This window comes from Lissotriton vulgaris, chromosome 11 (assembly GCF_964263255.1).
Source record: "Lissotriton vulgaris chromosome 11, aLisVul1.2, whole genome shotgun sequence".
In the NCBI taxonomy this organism is placed as follows: domain Eukaryota; kingdom Metazoa; phylum Chordata; class Amphibia; order Caudata; family Salamandridae; genus Lissotriton; species Lissotriton vulgaris.
This window is the reverse complement of record NC_141699.1, coordinates 132,755,575-132,775,802: the sequence shown is the minus strand read 5'-3', so window position 1 is coordinate 132,775,802 and position 20,228 is coordinate 132,755,575. Positions and strand designations below refer to the sequence as shown.

The 20,228-nt window shown below is 49.7% G+C and overlaps 1 protein-coding gene across 1 annotated transcript in view; it reads left to right on the top strand.

The window, feature by feature from the left end:
* Positions 1–20,228, top strand: part of DNAH10 (dynein axonemal heavy chain 10) — a 1,963,751-nt gene that overhangs the window by 1,345,976 nt on the left and 597,547 nt on the right. The window contains exon 49 of the mRNA XM_086942901.1: positions 13,852–13,945. Within this exon, the coding sequence (XP_086799027.1) occupies positions 13,852–13,945 (94 nt within the window). The remainder of the gene's footprint in view (positions 1–13,851; positions 13,946–20,228) is intronic.

Sequence of the window (20,228 nt, the reverse complement as noted above, 5' to 3'; positions counted from 1 at the left end):
GATACCCAAATATACATCAATATCTCTTGGCTCGAGGAGATCCTCTCTCTTAATGAGACCATGAAACTGACTGTCCAATGGCTAGCCGCTAGCCAACTGAAACTCAATGCAAAGAAAACTGATTTTCTACTAATCTCTCCTTCAAAAGCCGACCCGGAGATTCAGAAGTGGATCAAGGCCATCACCGACCTAAACTGCCCGCCAACCATTGTGGACTCTGCCAAATCCCTGGGCATAATCCCTGACTGTAACCTGAATATGCGAGACCACATCAACTCGATGGCCAAAGCAGCCAGATTCCACCTGAGTTACCTATGGAAGCTGAAACCTTTAATTGATGCTCCTGACCTAAAAATGGCAGTTTAAGCACTAGTCATCTCTAGACTGGAATATGGGTGTTCCACCCTTACCGGTCTACCCAAGATCTCTTTAGCACCTCTAAAAGCCTGCCTCAATGCAGCCGCCAGACTACTCACTGGCACCAGAAAATTCAACCACATCTCTCCACACATGAAAGCGTTGAATTGGCTCCCGCTAGAAGCCAGAATCCAGTTGAAACTGACATGCATAACACACAAGGCCCTATACACAAACTCTCCTGCCTATCTGGCACAGAAACTAGTGGTATCTGGAGGAAGCAGAAATTCCCAGTCCGCCAGCAATCTATTACTCCAACCTGCCTTTTTTCAGAAAAAAAGAACCTACAATAGGGCGTTCACTGGGGCCGCACCAAGAATTTGGAACTCTTTCCCACCCGACATCAGAAAAATCCCTTCTCTCGCATGCTTCAAGAAGGAGACCAAAACCTTCCTCATGGGTAAATTCCTCATCTAATCCCTGCCCTCACCCACCACATTCTGCCTGACGAATCTAAGCCTATCATTCCCGGAAGAAGCGAAGGGGCAGATGTATCAAGCCTTTTGCGACTCGCGAAGGCCGAAATTCGCAGAATTTCGGCTTTTGCGAATCGCAAACGGCCTTTTTGCATGATTTTGAATGTATGAAAAAATAGCAATTTAAGGAATTGCAAAAAATTGCGATTCCTTATTTAGCCATAGCATTTAAGGAATCGCAATTTTTGCGATTCCTTAAATGCTATGTATGTAGCAATTTCAATTTGAGAATTTTGGTTAAGAAATCGCAAATTACCACTAACTTGTTGATGGTAATTTGCAAATTCTTTTAATAAAGCACAATTTGACATTTGTCAAGGTGGCATGTAACGCTCACACATGCCCATAGGTCATGTATGTGCGCCATATGCACACACATGTACATTTCAGGGGTGCAGCAGGGTGTCTTTGAAATAATTCTCAAATTGCGATTAGCAAATTGCGAATTCGCAATTTGAGAATTACTTCACAATCATACCTATGGGCCTCCTGGCCCATAGGAATGCATGGGAAATTATTCCTTATTTGCGAATTCGCAAAATGCGAATTCGCAAATAAAGAATATTAAGGAATCGCTAAAAAATAGGGAATTTTTACATACATTCCAATGTGCGAATTCTAAATAGCGATTTGCAAAAAATCGCTATTTAGGATTCGCAAAATGGAATCTTGATACATCTGCCCCTAAGACTATTGCCTCCTCCCCTGATCACAAATTATCCCACAAAGAATATGTGGGCCACTGTTTTTACTGTTTCTAACTATGATTGTAATCATTTACATGTAGAAGTAAGGGTAAGATGTGTCAGTATTTCTCTGCATTTTATGTAGGGGTAGGCGGACATTTCCGTTCCGCCCGCGGAATGGGCGCAAATTTGCACTTTCCGCCTGTCGCAAGAAGGCGGAAAAACAGGGCAAATTTCCACCTATTCGTGGGCGGAGCGGAAGTTGGCCGCCCGCCCTCCTCCCGCTTCCCGCCCGTCTGCCTCCCGCTTCCCGCCCGCCTCCCACCCGCCTTGTAAATTAAATTTAAAGGCTAAATATAAGTTTAAATCAAACTTACCTTATGCGCCCGTAATCTTCTCCTTCCCAGCTTCATCTTTGGAAACCGTGCATGCGCAGTTTCCAAAGATGAAGCCGGGGAAGGAGAAGATTACGGGCGCAATAAGGTAAGTTTGATTTAAAGTTATATTTAGCCTTTAAATTTAATTTACAAGGCGGGCGAGAGGCGGGCGGCGGGCGGGCTCGCAGGTGTGCTCGCGAAACGGAAATATTGCGGAGAGGCGCAGAGATTGGTGCAATCTCCGTGCCTCTCCGCGACTTCCGCCCACCCCTAATTTTATGTTGGTTTGTTTACCTTGTATACCATATAAAGCGCTCTGATACCCTCACGGGTCAAGTTTGTGCTCTATAAAACACAAAAAAAAAAAAATACAAATAAATTGGGGTGGCATGGTGAGCAAAAGAACAATGCGTTTAACCCAGATCTTTTGACTGGGGTGAATGTTTTGATTTGTTCTACATTCCGCCCATCATTTATGTGCCTTTTGCTAGAAATTCCATTGCTCACAAATTCTCATTCTTTCGTGCCTTCTTTCCTTCCATCTTTCTTTCTGTTTGCTTTCTTTCCGTCTTTCTATCCTTTTTTCTTTTGAGCTTTCTTTATTTCTCTCTTTCGTGCCTTCTGTCCTCTTGTTTTTTCTTTCTTTCTGTCTTTCTTACTTTGTCTTTCTCTCTCTCTTTACCTTCTTTGTTTTCCCTTCATTTTGGCTATCTTTATTCTTGCTTTGTTTCCTTCCTCTTTCTTGCTTTCTTTCTTTGTTTCCTTTTTTCCCTCTATTCTTTTCCTTTCCTTTTTCCCGTCTTACTTTCTGTCATTCTGTCATTCTGACTTTCTATCCTTCTTTATTTCTTTCTTGCCTTCTTTCTTTCCTTCCTTCCATCTTTCTTGCTTTCTTTCATTTTTTCATTCTTTCCGTCTTTCTTTTTTTACTTTTTTCTGTCGTGCCTTCTTTCTTTCATTTCGTGCCTCCTCTCTTTTTTTGGTACCTTCTGGTCTCTCTTTCTTGCTTTGTTTCCAAGGCAAGTGCTGGCAGACAATAGCAGAACGATTGACTTCATCACATCGATGTTAGTCATGACCTTGATTTTACTAAGTTTATGTGTGTGTAATAGTTACTTAGAGTGGGATTCTGCTACACTTCATCCATTTGCCTTTGTTTGTGCCATTCACATATTTTTCCAACCCACTCGAGCATGCATAAAGGGGCAATTCATTGCCCCACATCAGCCATCGGCTCACTTACGTATGACTTGTGGCATGCTTCTCTTTCACAAGGAGCACATCCACACACAAAGTAGTCCCCTTCAGTGACAGGGAGAATTATGGTAATGTGTGCTATTCTCCCATAAGCCTCCTTAGTCTGTCCCAATTAAATGAGCTAATGTTAAGCATCAAATCTCAAACTTTTAGCAGAGGTTTATCTCCCTGTACCCAAAATGAATGTGTCCATCTGGAAAGCAACTGCTGCTCATGTAAAGTGCTCTGATATCTTCGGGTCGAGTTTGTGCTTTATAAACCCCCTCCCTACCCCCCAAAAAAAGAAGAAACAGTTGAAAAAGTTACATGTAAATAGAGAAAGATGTTTGTGTTTAGATTGAGCCTTTAATTGAATTGTGCTTATAAAATGTGTATGGCTTTGTACAGCATCTACTAGAAGTGTACAGTTCATCTCTTTACCCGGGCATTGCACAAATCTCAGGACCTTCATGCATGAGGATCCAATCAACTGCTGTTTCTCTAATCTTAATTGAAATAACTAATGCTTCTACATGAGAGAGACCACGCACCTAAATACAAGATGTTTTGAAAACCATTCCCCAAAAACTCATTTTAACAGAAAATGTATGTAACCAGCTCCCATTCATACTGGCATGGATTACAGTGGTGGAAACCATATGCAATCACGTGAATAGGGAAGATAAAAGATCTTTCGTGTGTTTCTTCATTCATGGACCATCTAGCACTCCATTCTTCTTCCTCTGCTTAGTTTTATCTTTCCATTCTTGTCATGGAAGGAAGTGTTGTTAATAAGTTAGGACCTGAATCAAATACCTACATGGTTCTATATGGCCCTCACTTTACTGCCCCTAGGTTGGTCTCTTTCACTATGAGAGCTAGTCTCCATTCTTCTGCCACTTAAAATGTGGTTGTCCCAGAGACAAAACCAAGTCTGCCATAGTGACTGATCGTTTTCAATCCCATCAACAGCCTTACGGTACTTTGTACCGAAAGCCATTTGCAAACAGGCTGGCCACTTGAAATTTAAGAAAACAATGAAATCTTGATGAATCAATCACCCAATCAATCAATCAATCACAGCATTTCTAAAGCGCACTACACACCCGTGAGGGTCTCAAGGCGCTGGGCGGGAGGGGGAAGGGGGGGTGGCAGGGGGAGGGGATTGCGCTACAGATCGAAGAGCCAGGTCTTGAGAAGTCTTCTGAAGGCCGGCAGGTCCTGCATCTGTCGTAGGCTGTTGGGGAGGGTGTTCTAGGTCTTGGCGGCGAGGTAGGAGAAGGATCTGCCGCCGGCGGTGGCTTTCCGGATGCGAGGAACTGTGGCGAGGGCAAGGTTGGCTGAGCGGAGGCTTCAGGTGTGTGTGTGGAAGCTGAGTCGGTTGTTGACATAAGTAGGTCCAGTGTTGTGTAGTGCCTTGTGTGCGTGGATGAGGAGCTTGAAGGTGATTCTTTAGTTGACCGGGAGCCAGTGCAGGTCTCTCAGGTGGGGTGTGATGTGGCTGCGTCGGGGGATGTCGAGGATCAGTCGTGCCGAGGCGTTCTGGATTCGTTGTAGTCATCTCAGGAGCTTGGTTGTAGTTCCTGAGTAGAGGGCGTTTCCATAGTCGAGTCTGCTGGTGACAAGGGCGTGGGTGACGGTTTTCCTCTTATCAGGGGGTATCCATTTGAAGATCCTGCGGAGCATTCGGAGGGTGTTGAAGCAGGACGCAGAGACCGCATTGACTTGCCTGGTCATGGAGAGGGTGGAGTCGAGGATGACCCCCAGGTTGCGTGCTTGGTCTGTGGGTTCCGGGGCTGCGCCTAGCGATGTGGGCCACCAGGAGTCGTCCCAGGCTGAAGGGGTGGATCCGAGAATGAGGACCTCCATTTTGTGTGAGTTCAGCTTCAGTCTGCTGTTTTCATTCCACTGTGCAGGTTGGCTTTGGCGGTGTGGGGGTCTTCGGTGAGGGATATAATCAGCTGGGTGTCGTCTGTTTAGGAGATGATGTTGAGGTTGTGTTGTCGTGCAACGTGGGCGAGTGGAGCCATGTAGATATTGAACAACGTCGGGCTGAGGGAGGATCCCTGTGGGACGCCGCAGGTGATCTTGGTGGTTTTTGAGCTGAAGGGTGGGAGGCGGACCCTCTGGGTTCTGCCGGAGAGGAAGGATGTGGTCCAGGCCAGGGCCTTCTCTTGAATTCCGGCGTTGTAGAGGCATGCTGATAGGGTTCGGTGGCAGACTGTGTACAAGACCCATGTCTTGTACCATCACCTAATTATTTTCTACAGCACCAAGAAGCCCATCGGCAATGATGATCCTAGAATGCAATAACAAAAACTCTAAAGGATCATTGTTGATGCTGTTGCATCATCTGTTGTTCCAGAATTGCTTTTCGGTAGTGTGGAAATTAGACACAAATTGAAGTGCAGCAATGAAAAATTACATAGAAAGTAGTTTTTTTCCCCTGGTACAAAAGGTATTCCTATAATTTCATCTCAAAACTAAGGGGGTCATTAGGATGACGGGCGGGGGGCGTGGCTTGGGCGCCGATGGCGATGGTCGCCTGAGAGCTCGGCTCCGGGACTGAGCCCGGGATTATCCTGTAAATCGGAGGCCGTGGGGCACCCTAAACCCCGCAAACTGTTGATCGGCCCGACGGGGACCTGCCGGGGCACTTGGCGCAGTCCGAACGTGTGGTGACCCGGCGGAAAATCGAAGTTTGTGGAACCGCGGAGTGCGACCCAACATGGCGCCCGGACTTCATTGTCCCTTTGGCCGGGACCATTAGACTGGAGGAGCATCACTAGCAGCGGCGCACCCTCCACCCTTCCGTCTCCCTGTGATATGAGGGTCTGGATATCGGTCTGATTGGACTCTGGCAACGGGGATCGCACCTAGATGGTCGGATGCCCTCGCTATAGCGGATCCCGGCACGCGGACGCCTGGAGGCCCTGACCGTAGCGCCCACTCCCTACACCGCACTTGGCTGCATCTCCCTGACCGACCCACTCCCATGGGAGGCACAACCCTTTGGCGCCACAAAGTATCCGGTGGAGTTGGTGACCCTCATTCCGGGACCTCATCAGCCAAACGGGCCTGCCCGACCTGGCGCCGATTGTCTCCGCCTCCTCCTCGGTGCCCTCAGACGACGTGGTGGTGGCGCAAGCCGAAGCTGAGAAGGTCCAACAGGCCCTGGAGACGGGGATCACCGGCACTCGACCCGAAGACCAGCAACCGGGAGAGACATAGCCGACGCCCGCACTCGGTGGCGCCTGTCCCTGGATCCACACTGTGTGCTTCCGGCGACATGGGGAAACCTAGGGGAGCCAAGGGGACTACCCCAGCCGCCTCAGACTCGGAGACCCCGGACAAAGAGGAACGTGGAGACCCGGAGAGTTCTGGTGGTGCACCAATGCAGCAGCAATTTGACCGCGTCTTGGAGGCGATTGCGACCACACGCTCAGCCCTCCAGCAGGACATTGCCCAGGTGGCGACGAGCCTAGGCCTCCTTAGAGCGGATCACGGCAAGCTTTCGTATAGGGTCAAGGAAGTGGAGAGCTCGGTGAAAACCATGGAGCCGGCGCAGCGAACCTTGGCCGCGACTATGAAGGATGCCCTGTCCCGGATTACTGCCCTGGAGCAGCGAGCGGAAGATGCGAAGGGCCGTAACAGGCGAAACAACATTCGTGTGGTGGGCCTGCCGGAGAAGATTGAGGATGGCGACATGGTGGCATACTTGGAAGCCTGGCTCCGAGACACGGTGGCCCCGGAGGGTCTATCCTCCTTCTACACCCTGGAGCGAGCTCATAGAGTCCCAGCGAGGCCACCACAACAGGGACCTGCCCCGCGACCGGTGGTGGCACGGTTATTGCACTTTCGGGACAGAGACCTCATCCTCAATGCCGCCAGACATAATGGCCCATTCAAAGTGGCGAACAGCCAGGTGAACATCTTCCCGGATTACACCTATGAAACCCAACGCAGGCGGTTTTCATTCTTGGCGGTCAAGCGCGAGCTCCGGAGCGAGGGCATCCAATACTCGCTCCTATTTCCTGCAAGACTCCGCATAATTGTCGATGACAAGACTCAATTCTTTGATACCCCGGAGGATGTCTGTAACTGGCTTGAACTCTATAGAGCTGGGAAAGATGGCTTTAGCTCCTCATCTCAGCTGGCGGCGGAGCCGGAGCAGAGACGGCGGTCCAAAAGGATTCGGAGTCGCCGTGGCCGATCCGGCGGACCCTCAACTGCGGAGACATCGACGGAGCGGAAGGGAGTGCTGGAGGTGTTATCTGCGCTGTCTGGCTCACGAGACGGTGCCATTGAAGAGGAAGCGGACCCTGGTGACGAGGGGGCACCGACGGACTCCGAGGAATCGGTGACTGATAGCGTCCACACGCCGGTGATCACACCGAAATCGGTGGAAGACCTTCTGGATGGACAGGGTTAACGGGGTGAGCTACATCCATTTGGGTGGGGGCCCGAAACGGGGGTGGCGGGTACCGACGATTGATGCTGACTCCCGGGGAAGGGGGGGTGGGGTGCCTTGCTTTTGCCCCGAGGGTTTCTGGTACTGTTTTGGGCTTGCTTTAGTCCTGGTAGCCAGGGCATCGAGGGCCCACTGCCAACGCCCGGCCCGCACCTGGCCCTTAAGGCCTTCCTACGGTGGCGACCGCAGGATTAGTCGGGGACAGTGGGTTTTTGGAGGGTATGGTTTGGATGGGAACTGGATGGTGCTATTTGGGTCCTGTTCTGGGGAGGGTGGATGGGGGTTTGGTTCGAACTGGGGTTGTTAAGTTTTGGTTGGGGAAAATGGCCGCCATCAGTGCTGGGTTGATTGATGCTCTTTCTTTGTTGGGACCCGGATGGGGAGACTTTGCACGAACGATATGGGACAATGGCTGATGTTGCTAATGTGAAATGTATTACTTGGAACGTGCGGGAGCTCCACACCATGTCTAGGCGTCACAAAGTCCACGCTTATTTAGTGCGTATGGGGGTACAAATGGCGCTGCTGCAGGAGACCCATCTGAACAAGGCGGAAGGGGCGGCGCTACAGCGTAGGTGGAGGGGGCAGGTCTTTTGCACTTAGTACTCCGCATATGCCAGAGGGGCGCTGATTTGGGTTAGAGCTGGGGTTCCCTTCCAGGTCACGAAAACAGTGATAGATCCAGAGGGGCGTTATGTGGCCATTTCGGGCACTTTAGGAGGGAGGGACCTAAACGTTTGCTGTGTGTACGCTCCCAATATAGACCAGATTGCCTTCCTTTCCAGGTTATCGGGCTCGTTGGCCCACTTCTTCTCCGGGCCCCTTCTGCTCGGTGGAGATTTCAATTCAGTAGTGGATGTGGACACTGACCGCTCGCATCCGCCCCTCCCTGACTCTCCGGTTCGCCGTGTGGCTAAAGGTCGTAGGGACTGGCAGACACACTGGGGTCTAACGGATATTTGGAGGGCGCAACACCCCGCAACTAGGGACTATTCCTACTTCTCGGGCCTCCATGAGTTACACGTTAGACTGGACGGATTTCTTGGCTCGGCTGAACTGGTTTCAGCAGCGGTCCGGTCTGAATATTTGGCCAGGACCATCTCAGATCATAACCCCCTCCTGCTGGACCTTCGTTGGTTTCCGGGGGTGCCTGCGGTGCCCACCTGGAAGTTACGTCCCGAGATCCTTGAGGACAGCGTTTTCAAAGCGGACCTAGGAGATCAGATCTCGGAGTACTTTGCGTCCAACGGGGGCACCGCGAGCTCGAGAGCGCTAGAATGGGACGCTTTTAAGGTGGTGGTGAGGGGATACTGTATTTCCAAGAAGGTCGGCATGAGGCGAATTATCCTTGCCAACTTAGATACAGCTGACCGGAAACTCCGCGAGTTGGAACTCCGCCGCCCCGGGCGCCCTGAACTACAGGAACGCACGGCGGAGGCGAAGGAGGCGGTAGCGGCGGAGGTCGAACGGCTGCGCTGTTTCGACTACAAGGCCTACACGGTTAGGTCCCTCGCAGAGGGGGATAGGTCGAGCACATTGCTGGCATGGCTAGCCAACCCTACGCGCCAGTCCTCATTGACGACGTCCATGCGCATGGCGGACGGGACCGTGGTACACACTCAGCCTGAGATTCTGAGCTGCTACCTGCACTACTACGAACTTTTGTACCGCAGTCGCTCTGTCAGAGACCCTGACCTGCTTGATAATTATCTACGGCCCCTGGAGCTCCAAACAGTGGAGCAGGACGTGGCGAAGGCCCTGGGGTCCGACATAGAACTGGGAGAGATCCGCAGCGCCATTAAAAAGATGGCGAGGAATAAGACCCCGGGCCTAGACGGCCTTCCTGTGGAATTTTATGCAGCTTATGCTGATCTCCTAGCCCCAAGGTTATTAATAGTATATAGAGAGGCGAAGAGGCTTGGTCGGCTCCCAGGCTCGATGTGCGAGGCCTTAGTGGTTCCCCTCCTCAAGCCCGGAAGGGACTCGTCGGATCCGAGGTCTTACCGTCCCTTATCAATGTTGACGGTTGACTATAAAATACTGAGCAGCATCTTGGCTTCGAGGCTGCTGGGTCACACGAGCTCTCTGGTACATGAGGACAAGGCTGGATTCATCCCCAGGCGCAACACGACCATGAACATCCGCAGGTTGTTCCGCTTGCTGGGAGAACCGCTCGTGGATGCCCCGTGCCCGGTAGTCCTATCGGTAGACTTAGAGAAGGCTTTTGACAGCCTGGAATGGGACTACCTGTGTACTGTGTTACGGAGGTTCGGCCTTGGCGAGGGCTTCATCAGATGGACCACGGTCCTGTATGCCTCTGCATCGGCCAGGGTTCAGGCAGGCCCGCTAATTTCCTCACAATACCCGGTGGAGAGAGGCACGAGGCAGGGTTGTTCGTTATCCCCGCTTCTCTTTGCGCTGGCGGTGGAGCCACTCGCGCTGCACCTCCCATCGGGAGCCCATTATAATGGCTTGTGGACACCTTCAGGCCCACACTACGTTTCGCTGTATGCAGACGACCTGCTGCTCTTCCTTGAGGACCCGATTGCTGCCCTGCATGGAGCTGCGACGGCGCTCACGACGTTTGGGGAGGTCTCGGGCCTCCGGGTGAATTGGGCTAAGACCTGTCTTTTCCCGGTTCGCAAAGGCACCCCTAGCCCTGCTCTCAGTAGAGAGATTAGATGGGAACCTGACTGCTTTAAGTACCTGGGGGTGTACGTCTACCATGAACCATCTGACCTCCTGGATGGGAACATTGCCCGCGGCACTCGAGCACTACGGGGCAGTATGGACTTCTGGGCTACACTACCGCTCTCGGTGGCAGGGCGGATCGCTTTGCTCAAAATGGTGGCGCTTCCCCGGTTGCTGTATTATTTCCGGGCGCTACCGATCTGGGTCCCACCGGCCACGTTTCGACTATTACGATCAATGATAGTTGGATTCCTCTGGGGCTCGGGCCGCCGAAGGGTGGCCCTCAGGACCCTGATGAGGCCGAAAGCCGAGGGTGGGCTTGCGGTGCCGGACTTTGGAAAGTACTACTTAGCGGCGCAGCTCCAGACCTTCACCCAGGAGATCGCCCGGGAATTCCGGGGCCCAGAAGACAGGAGAGGGATGGGTATGGCCAGGCATGTTCTCTCCTTCATAGCGCTGCGACAACGTTTGGCCTTACAGGACTTGTCGCTAGAGGAGAAGACCGTTCGCCTGTGTTGGAACCGAGCTCACGCCCGGGGCCACCTGAGAATACCGTATGCGCCCGAAATACCTTTGGGGATGCTGACGGCCTTGCCCCATGGCGGTGATTGGTCACGGTTGGCAAGCTGGGAGGACGCAGGCTTACAATTGGTAGGTGACCTCTACGAGGACGGGGCGCTCTTGCCCTTTCAGGAGCTCATTGATCGCTTTGAGGTTCCTCGCGGCGACTTTCTATTGCACTCGGCCCTAGCCCGTGCGATCCAGCCGCACTGGAAATGCGGACAAGAGGAACCCCCTATATCTCCGGTGTGCCAATACGTCATGATGTCTGCGGGTACGGTGAAGGCGGTCACTTGCCTCTACGGTAGACTGATCAATGAGGGGCTGGCCCCCCTCACTACTCTGAGAACCCGTTGGGAGGAGGACATTGGCAAGGAGATCCCGGAGACGACCTGGTCCCAACTGGTGCGGCGAGCCTGGAAGGGCACACGCCACGCCCGCTTTCAATTGGTCCACTACTACGTTCTCCATAGGGCATATCTGACCCCGGCGAAAATCCAACGATATTTTGCTACGAGCTCGGCGGACTGCCCCAGATGCCCGGCGCCGGAGGCAGACCTTCTCCACATGTTGTGGTCCTGCCCGGGATTGTCCTCCTATTGGATGGAAGTGGGGAAGACCCTGGAGGAAGTGACAGGGAGATCCTTATCGGTTGATGCGGCAGTGGGACTCCTACACTGGTTTCCACATACCCCCAAAAACAAAATTACTAGCAAATTCATCGATTTGGGGCTTCTCCTTGCTAAACGAGAGGTGACCAGGAACTGGAAGGCACGGGCTGGTCCGACAGGGAGCCGGTGGCACAGCGAACTCTTGAAGTGGGCAGCGGGGGAAAGCACACTGAGATACCAGCTAGCTAGGAGACAGTGTAACGAGAAGGCACAGGAGGCAGCGCTAGAATGGGAGACGTTAATGCAGACCCTCAGGGATTATTGCGCCCCCAGCGACTCTGAAAGTGAGGAAGCAGCTCGCCCCGAGTCCCGATAGACGATTGCACTTTACAGCGCTGTTGCTTTCCTCATGGGTCCTCTCACAGATCCTAATGCGGTTGTTACCGTGCACTGATGGCGGGGTTGGGTAGGGATTACTTTGGTTCATAGTGTTTTGAGGGTGGGGTTTTCTTTCTGGGTTTTGTAGGCTTGTTTGGAAAAGCAGATGACGGACAGTGGATCATCCGGACCAGCTTCGCCTTCCTGCTGAGCCCCCATTGAATTTCGCCGCCCGACCGTAGGGTTGTGGGCTGAATGGCTGTGTAAGAGTACATACTGCTGGGGGACGGAGGGTTGCGTGTCATTGATTTTGTTTGATCTATAATGCTGGTCGAATATGTAACGATTTACTGATTCCTGCAATAAAAATATATTAAAAAAAAAAAAAAAATTAGGATGACGGGCGGACTTAGTCTGCCCGCCATCCCATCGGGGAAAGGGCCGCCCGCCATAAGGGCTGGGGTCCCATGGGGGGTATTAGGATGCGCCCGCCGCAGTGGCGGGCGCATCATGCATGTTTAACATTGCGGCGGGCGGTGTTTACACCAGCACCTGCCGCAATGTTAAAAATGCTCGTTATGCATTTGCATACACAAAGCGGCAGGCACCGCGTGTTGCCTGCCGCATTGTGCATGCAAATGCAGGGGGGTACCACAGGTACCCCTCATGTGCACCCCCACCTCGCCTTCACCATGGGGGCCTGCAGCGGGCCCCCAAAGTGAAGACTGCATGCTTTTCCGTGGCGGCAACATCTGACGAAGCCCATCCTGATATGGCTGGCGGTGTCTGATAGACACCGCCACCATATAAATCCTTTTCCGCCCTGGTCTTTCCGTCCGCCGTGGACCCCCCAGCCATGTTAATATGGCCGGGGGTCATTGTAGCATGGATGGCGGGCGGATCGCCCCCGCCAGGCCAGCGGTGGCTTCCGCCAGCCTGGCGGGGGCAATCCGCCCGCCATCCTAATGGGCCCCTAAGAGTCTGATTTAGATTTCGGCAGACGTGAATTACTCTGCCAGGGTGATACAGTAAAATACTCTGTTACTCTAAAAGAGTAAAGCAAACACAAGGAGTTGATGGACGGAGTGCTGAAACTTTTCAGACAGTCACCTCCAGTCACAGAGTATCCACCCACAAAATTTAGAGATTTCCCCGGCCCAGTAGACATCTCTTGCATTGGTAGGAACCTCCGTCACGTCATTTCCTGTCAATGAATTGAACGTTTGATAGACTGCTCCATCAACATGTCCGAGCCGTATGGCAAAAACGTAATTTTTTTTATTGTCAAAAATAAAATCCTAAAGTGGAATTTTCTTTTGGGAAATAAGAAAAGCAATCGGCATGGGGTTCTTTTACACGTTTTCCCTGTCCCTTGCCACCAGGTTTTACCTAGCAGTGATGGACAGTAAAAAGTGGTCATTTGACCTCCCACTTTAAATGGGCAAAACCTACGATGGCCCTTACTTTGCTGGGCTGCCAAAGTTGTTTGTCAGCGGTGGAGATGGAGGAGTTTCCTACCCTGACATACTTTAGTTCTACCCGTATCGAAATAGGGTGGGTGGAACTTCAGTTTGGAGGGGAGGGTACTCTGTTGCCTTTGCGACGGAGTACCCTCTCCGCCAATCTCTGAATCTGGCCCTTAATTTACATTTATTGAAGGAATGAAGCAAGAGCCATGAAGTATCTGCTTAGTCTGAACACAATCAAATATATTGATGATGTAGTAATGATAAACATGCTAAGGTTAGATTTATACAAAATGTTCCAACTGAATAATGTGTGGTGGCCATGAAAATATTTTTTCTCCATGGATTCATAAGTAATTTAAATGCATAACAAGTTTGTACATGAAGCCTAAAAGTGCCATACCTTGGCATGTTCACAATGTTACATCTGTGATATATTTGCCATGCCCGATTGATTAAAACATATTTAATTTTCCACCAGATTCACTACAGTTGCACAAATGGTGCGAGTTTGGAGAAATGAGTGTCTGAGAGTTTTCCATGATCGACTAATTAATGAAGCGGACAAGACAACGGTTGGTACCTGTATATGCACCCAGAGTTCTATTATAGTCATATAGATGTCTGCTTCAAATTGGACTTTGCTTTAAGGCAGGGCAAGATAGGATGGAGCCAGGGGGAGAGGGTGGCCTGCTGTCTATGAAAGGGGCAAGGTTGCTCCCCTTGGTTGAAGAGGGTGAGCAGTGGTCAGAAAAATGTCCCTTTACAAGTGTGGCAAACCTCCTCACACTAGCTCTGACTCAACCGCTCTCAGGTTTTTCATGACTACCTCAGTACTTAAGCCATTGGGTTATAGTGTATGCCACCTCTCTGGTTTCTTGACCCCAAACACGACAATATGTCTGTGCATCGGATAAGTTACACAACTCATACTTCCAGCACAGAATAGAAAGGTAGCTATGGAAAGCAAATGCAGTGCCATAGGCTGGGAATATCTTTAATAAATATACAATCACAAACATATATCACTTCTCCTACTCCCCCAACTTAAAGATTGATTTTATTTGAGAAACTTAGGCTCTGATAAAATACATTCTCTGGTGAAAAGTTTAGAATGGTTTTCCCACACTTATCAAAAGTTCCAAACTTCAAAAAACGTTATATACATGTGCCACAATAAAAGCTCACCAACGGTACTCAGGAGAGAGCAGTCATTATTTTCCTTGAAAAAGAAAGCACCACATGTTATGTTATTTGGATTTTTAACGCGCACAGCTGCTCATGTGTGTCCTGGCGCGTCTTAAGGGGAGCAAGGAGCCTAGCAAGCGCAAAGGTAAGTTTTCATTTTTTTCTTGAATGCAGTCGGGTCTGCGATATTGCTTAAAGCCACATGCAGAAGCTCAGATAGAACAAATGCATAGCATTAGTCACTTAATGGGAACACCTTATTTTGCCCACAAGGGTCCACGCAGTGAAGCCGTTGGGCCTACTGTGGACCATGTGGCTGTGATGATCAGTACTGTCCCAAAGGGGACCAGATATCTTTGGGTTGGGCCGTGGGTGAGTTGAGCTTGATATAAGTGTCTTTTGCATCATTATAGAAGATGATTTTCTGTTCGCAGTAATCCACCCTTTAGAGCCGACCTTATCCCACTATATCGCCACCCTGTGCTTGGCTATCAGTAAAGCAAGGATTGTAAAGCGGCTTGAGAGGGAACTGTCCAGACACATCCCAATAGTGTCACCAGCGGATAAAGCTCAGTTCTGTGAGGTCAATTTTCTCAAACTCAGAGAAGACTTCACGCAGCAATCACTCACCCTGGGACACCACCAGAGCAGATGAAGGACGGTGTCTACACTTTGAAACTCACACCTAAATGCCCCCGTCACAGATGAGAGGGTGCAGTAGTTTGGAACCCGTACCCTTTTAAGAACTGTGGTTAAAGAGAATTATTTTTATGTGAAGAAAAAAAGAAAAGAAATACTACGATAAGTGTAAAAATCATCACATTGCCTGCAGTGGGCATGAATATGTTTGAATCAGACAGATGACATTATTCTCCTTCATGCTGACATTTATGATTTATTTGTGAATGTGGTGTAGATCAGCTGCTAACTATTGCGATCTTCAAAAGACCCATGTTTTGAATCTGAGAGAAATATGTAATGTAATATCACACTTTAGTAAAATCAGAATCTAAGTGGGCGGCACTGCTGGAGTTCGGTAACAGAATCATGACTGCATGGTAGCAAGCACTCTAAACCACAAAGCTGACTTTCATAGTGACTTATATAGGTACTATTGAAATATGTTTGGAATACATTACAAACTGTAGGTTTTTGTGCTTGTTTTTACATTGAAGATTTCACATGAATTCTAAATTTTTGCTCAAATAATAACTAATTTCACAAGAAAAAACAGGGACATGTGCATTTAATAGGGATATCCCCATTGTACATTATAAGGATAATGCAAATTATCATTGGCATGATCGTGGGGAGAAATAAGGCCAGTGGCAGAGTTCTTATTTCTTAGAACTTTAAGGTGAATGTCAGTATCCTACATAAGGTATGGTACAGGGTATGTTATTCCTTAAAATGCACTGCCACATCCTCCACCTGTCCCCAGTCCTGTTTAATTTCATCTTTGCTCTGTTACTACTTCAGGAATAGATGTGAAGTCTGTAGTGTGAAGGTAAACAGCCCAATGTGCAGATTTTATTGGTGCCACTTTTAGCTCAGCTCGTCATCAGCACAGCTCAACTGTGCCTCATGACGAGCTGAGCTCGTCATGAGCATGGAAGGGGTTAAAAGTAGCTGCAGGTCGCTATGTGTGGTAGCATGTAGACTGATTCCTCCTTTCTTGTAATAAGCTCTAGCATTACAGTAAATAAACATAAAGGTTGAGAATCATAATAACTAATTGTTGAGAATCTTCCGACAAGAATACCTGGAAACAAGAGTTAAAGAACCAGTCATTAGTTTCATTGTTTGAAGAACAATTGTATTCTGATTAGCTTGGCTTCCACACTGTCAGCAGCTTTTGTGATAGGCACTGTGTTTTCGTGACTCAAGTATAATACAGGGGAGCAGTGCTTAATTTGAGCTGGTGGTTTGCTGGTGCTCAGCGCTGGTCTTTAATTGTCAACACTAGAACTTATGACAGCTGCCACATGGTGTCGCTGTTTGTGTAATTTAAAGATGAGCAGAACAACAGTTATTTATTAATTCATTATACATTAAAAACAACTAATACATGTCGCCCAAGCCATTCTTTATAGCTTTGGTTGTCAGACGTACTTGTGTGATGGTTAGTAGTTATGTGGGTATGTCATTGGCAATGCAGACAGGGGTAATAGGTGGTGGAAGCTGTGGTGACCCCCTGAGGAGGGCCCCACTTTTTTGTTTGTTTGATTTTTACAAATTAAGCACTGTATGGGGTTAATCCCTGTTAAAAACTCCTAACTATATTTTCCTTATTACCATTGAGTTGTGACGTTTCTAGTCATCCGTAATAATAAAATAAGTTGCTGCTCAACTGTAATATACTGCAGTTTACTTCTGGCACCACTATGCGTACTATCAGAACCAGCAGCTAAGGTGAAAGGTCGGTCACACAGCATAATTACAGTTCCAGTTAAAACAATTAAAATTACGTTTTCCTTCTTCCATCCATTTTTTCGTAAATGGAGAGTGCGCGGCAGAAAAGAGATTTTTATTACCATATATTTAGTTTTCAGGAAAGACAGAATCTCTCTGCATGTTACTGCACATTTAGAGCTACAGTAGCTTTTAAAATGACAGTAAACTTATTCTAATATCTTTTTGTAACAAATTACCAACTATTTTTAGTGCGTCTAATTTCGTACTACAGATTCTGCTTTTATTCTTCATGTCTACTGCAACCATACTAACTTTCATATGAAAAAACAAGATACCAAAGTTTTAAGCAGTTGGTGGGCTGGGTGATGGTGTGACCATGTATTTTTAGGAATAAAATACCTTCTGCTGAATGCTATATGGTCCGGGATGCCCGCCACCCCTTCCACCACCAATCCCAATGGTAGGAGACAGACACATTTTGAACTTTTGGAAGGCAGGGGGGCCACGCGACCCCCCCGGCCGTATTTATTAAAATATGAAACAAAATGTAAAACTTTAAATTAAAAACGTTTCATTTATCATGTACAAAATTCAGCTTTCATTACACTTGATGAAGACAGGTATCCAGGCTAACCTTAACAAATCTCTAATACAAAGATTTTCCTAACCGAGTCTAACATCATGACATAATGCATTGCATACGAATTTTGTACATCCTACCGTTAGGGGCCAACGGCAAGGTCTTAACCGGTGTCAGATCCCTATCACCAAATTTCTGCCCTCACGCGTGAGTGGCGCATGCGCAGAGGACTTTACCCTCGTAGCCAACCGTAACTTCCCTTGTCATGGGGGCCCCCTTCCACTCTGCGCCATCTTAAGGACGTCCGAGTTCCCGTGCGGGGTAACCGTAAGAAGGACAGCGTGGACTCCCCCCCCCCCCCTTTCCCCGTACTCTCTTCCGCTGCAGCGGATATCCGGCCCCCGAGAAATTTGTGGGAGGGGCATATAGCCGTCTCCCCCTGGGAGGGGCCTATGGCCGTCTCCCCCTGGGCGATCCCATCTGTAATGGGTGCCCCCCCCCGTGGGAGGGGCCAATGGCCGCCTCCCCCCGGGCGCTCCCATCCATAATGGGTGACGCCCCCACTAGGGACCTTGAAATCACTGGTCACCGATCATGACCTTACCGCCACAGGCCAGATAGTTGACCGACTATCTGGCCCCCCCACAACTCTTATAGGTCATGTCTCCTCAATCCCACTAGCCAAGCTATCATGTCTCCTATCAATATGTCATTCCCCACCCTGGACAGGTGTACCCCATCGTCTGAATAACAATGGACCCCCAAGATGCACCCGTGAGGTATACTTTGAAGGTGGGTAGAACGAAATAATTTCTCCATTTTATTGTTGACCCTCTTTACCGAATATTTCAACGCTGTCGTGGCCCACCCACCCCTCCATACCCTCCTCAGAATCATTTGTGACCAAGCTATCGTGCACCCCGGGAGTGTCTTTGCTAACCAACTAACTGCTGAAAGTATGTGTTCGATTAAAGCCCGTCTGCCCAACCTCACCAAGTCATTGCCCCCGATGTGCATTATGACTACTGATGGCGGTGACCTGTGCCACCCTAACAATTGTTCCACAAAACTTTGCAGTCGGTCAATACACAAACTGCCCTTCCCATGGAAGGACACCCTGAAACCATATTCCTCAGATGTGTGGATCGCATCACCTGCCCTGGATATGTCCGCGGCACGCCTCACGTATAAGTGTCCCACGACCCAGACCACTGGTCTTCCATTCCTTGTTCCTGAAGTGGTGGTTAGCTGATACTGGGCCGGTCCCAATTTCCGCCCTGCGTCACAGGCTCGTGAAACTGTAATCCAAACAAAAGACAACAAGCGTGAGTGCACTTCTTCAGTAAATTACAACATGTGCAACCAAACGTAGCGTTTGAAACAGTTTGAATACCAGCGCCCCAACTGTTTAATAGTGTCTGCCTGCAGACCCCCGGCCGTCGCTTCTGTAGCGGCCCCTATCCTGAACAAATGAGTTCCAAAATCACTCCGGTTCAAGCCCGCAGCTGCAATCGTGATTGCCAGCACCCTCTGGAACTGAAACTTTGTTAACGGGGTGCCGTCAGCATGCCGCAGCAAGGCCCCCCCCCACGTCGTCACCCTTTGTTTTAGGTAGGCCTCAACGTGCCTCACTGGACAACAGGGACTATCCGGAGCGCGCTGCAACACAATGCTACTCCCCAGGGCCTCCTGGTCTGTCTTTGACCTGGCAGTCGTGATCAGCAGGGAATCCCCTCTCACTTGCGTGTGGTCCCTGCGCAGACCCCCCTCGGTATCCCTTTTATTGGCAGCCACTAGTTCGCCTACCCGCAGTGCCCCATAGAATGCCAACGCAAATGCTGCCCGGAATAGGACAACCTCACTAGGTGAGGAGCATGTCTCCTCTAGTTTAGCCAGCAAAGCGGTCAACCTGTCAAATCCTATCGGATGCCTGGTATCCTTTTTGCGCCCCTCTAGGCGCCGCCAGCCGCGCAGCGCCTTTCTGACTATAAAGGAGTCCGTCGGGTCCCTGATCCCCTGGAGCTGAGCCATAAACGATATGGCGGCCTTATACCGACTGGCGGTTGCTCCCGACCGGCCCTCCTCATGAAGTGCCACTAGAAATTGGGTAAAGTACTCCTCCTGACCCCATCTATGCTCCCATGCAGGACCCAAAAAGGCGCAGTACGAGCGGAACGCCCCTTCATAAGCTTTTCTTGTCCTGGGCACTAAACTGGCTGCCACGAGGTTTTGTAATCCGGGGCGCCGATTTGCCATAATGCTTCGGGAAATGGGGCTGCCACTAGCTCCGCTGAGGGAAAACAATCCCTGAATGCCTGCATTTTGAAACGAGAGAGCGCATCAGCTGCATTATTCAGTACTCCCGGCACATGTTTTGCCCTGAACTGTACATTTAGCTTCAAGCATTTTAACACAATTTCTTTCAACATTTGCAATATCCACTTGCAGCGTGCTGCCTGCTGGTAATGCACTCAACCACAGTCATGTTATCAGACCAGAATATCACCGAGCGGTTTTGGAACTCCTCTGGCCAGATGGAGAATAACTCTAGGAAACCAATGTTGCTCGTCAAGCCACTTGTTTCCCACCATGCTGGCCATTTCTGGGCCGACCATCGGTTACCAAGGATCGTGCCAAACCCCACAATGCCCGCAGAGTTTGTCCATAAACTCAAT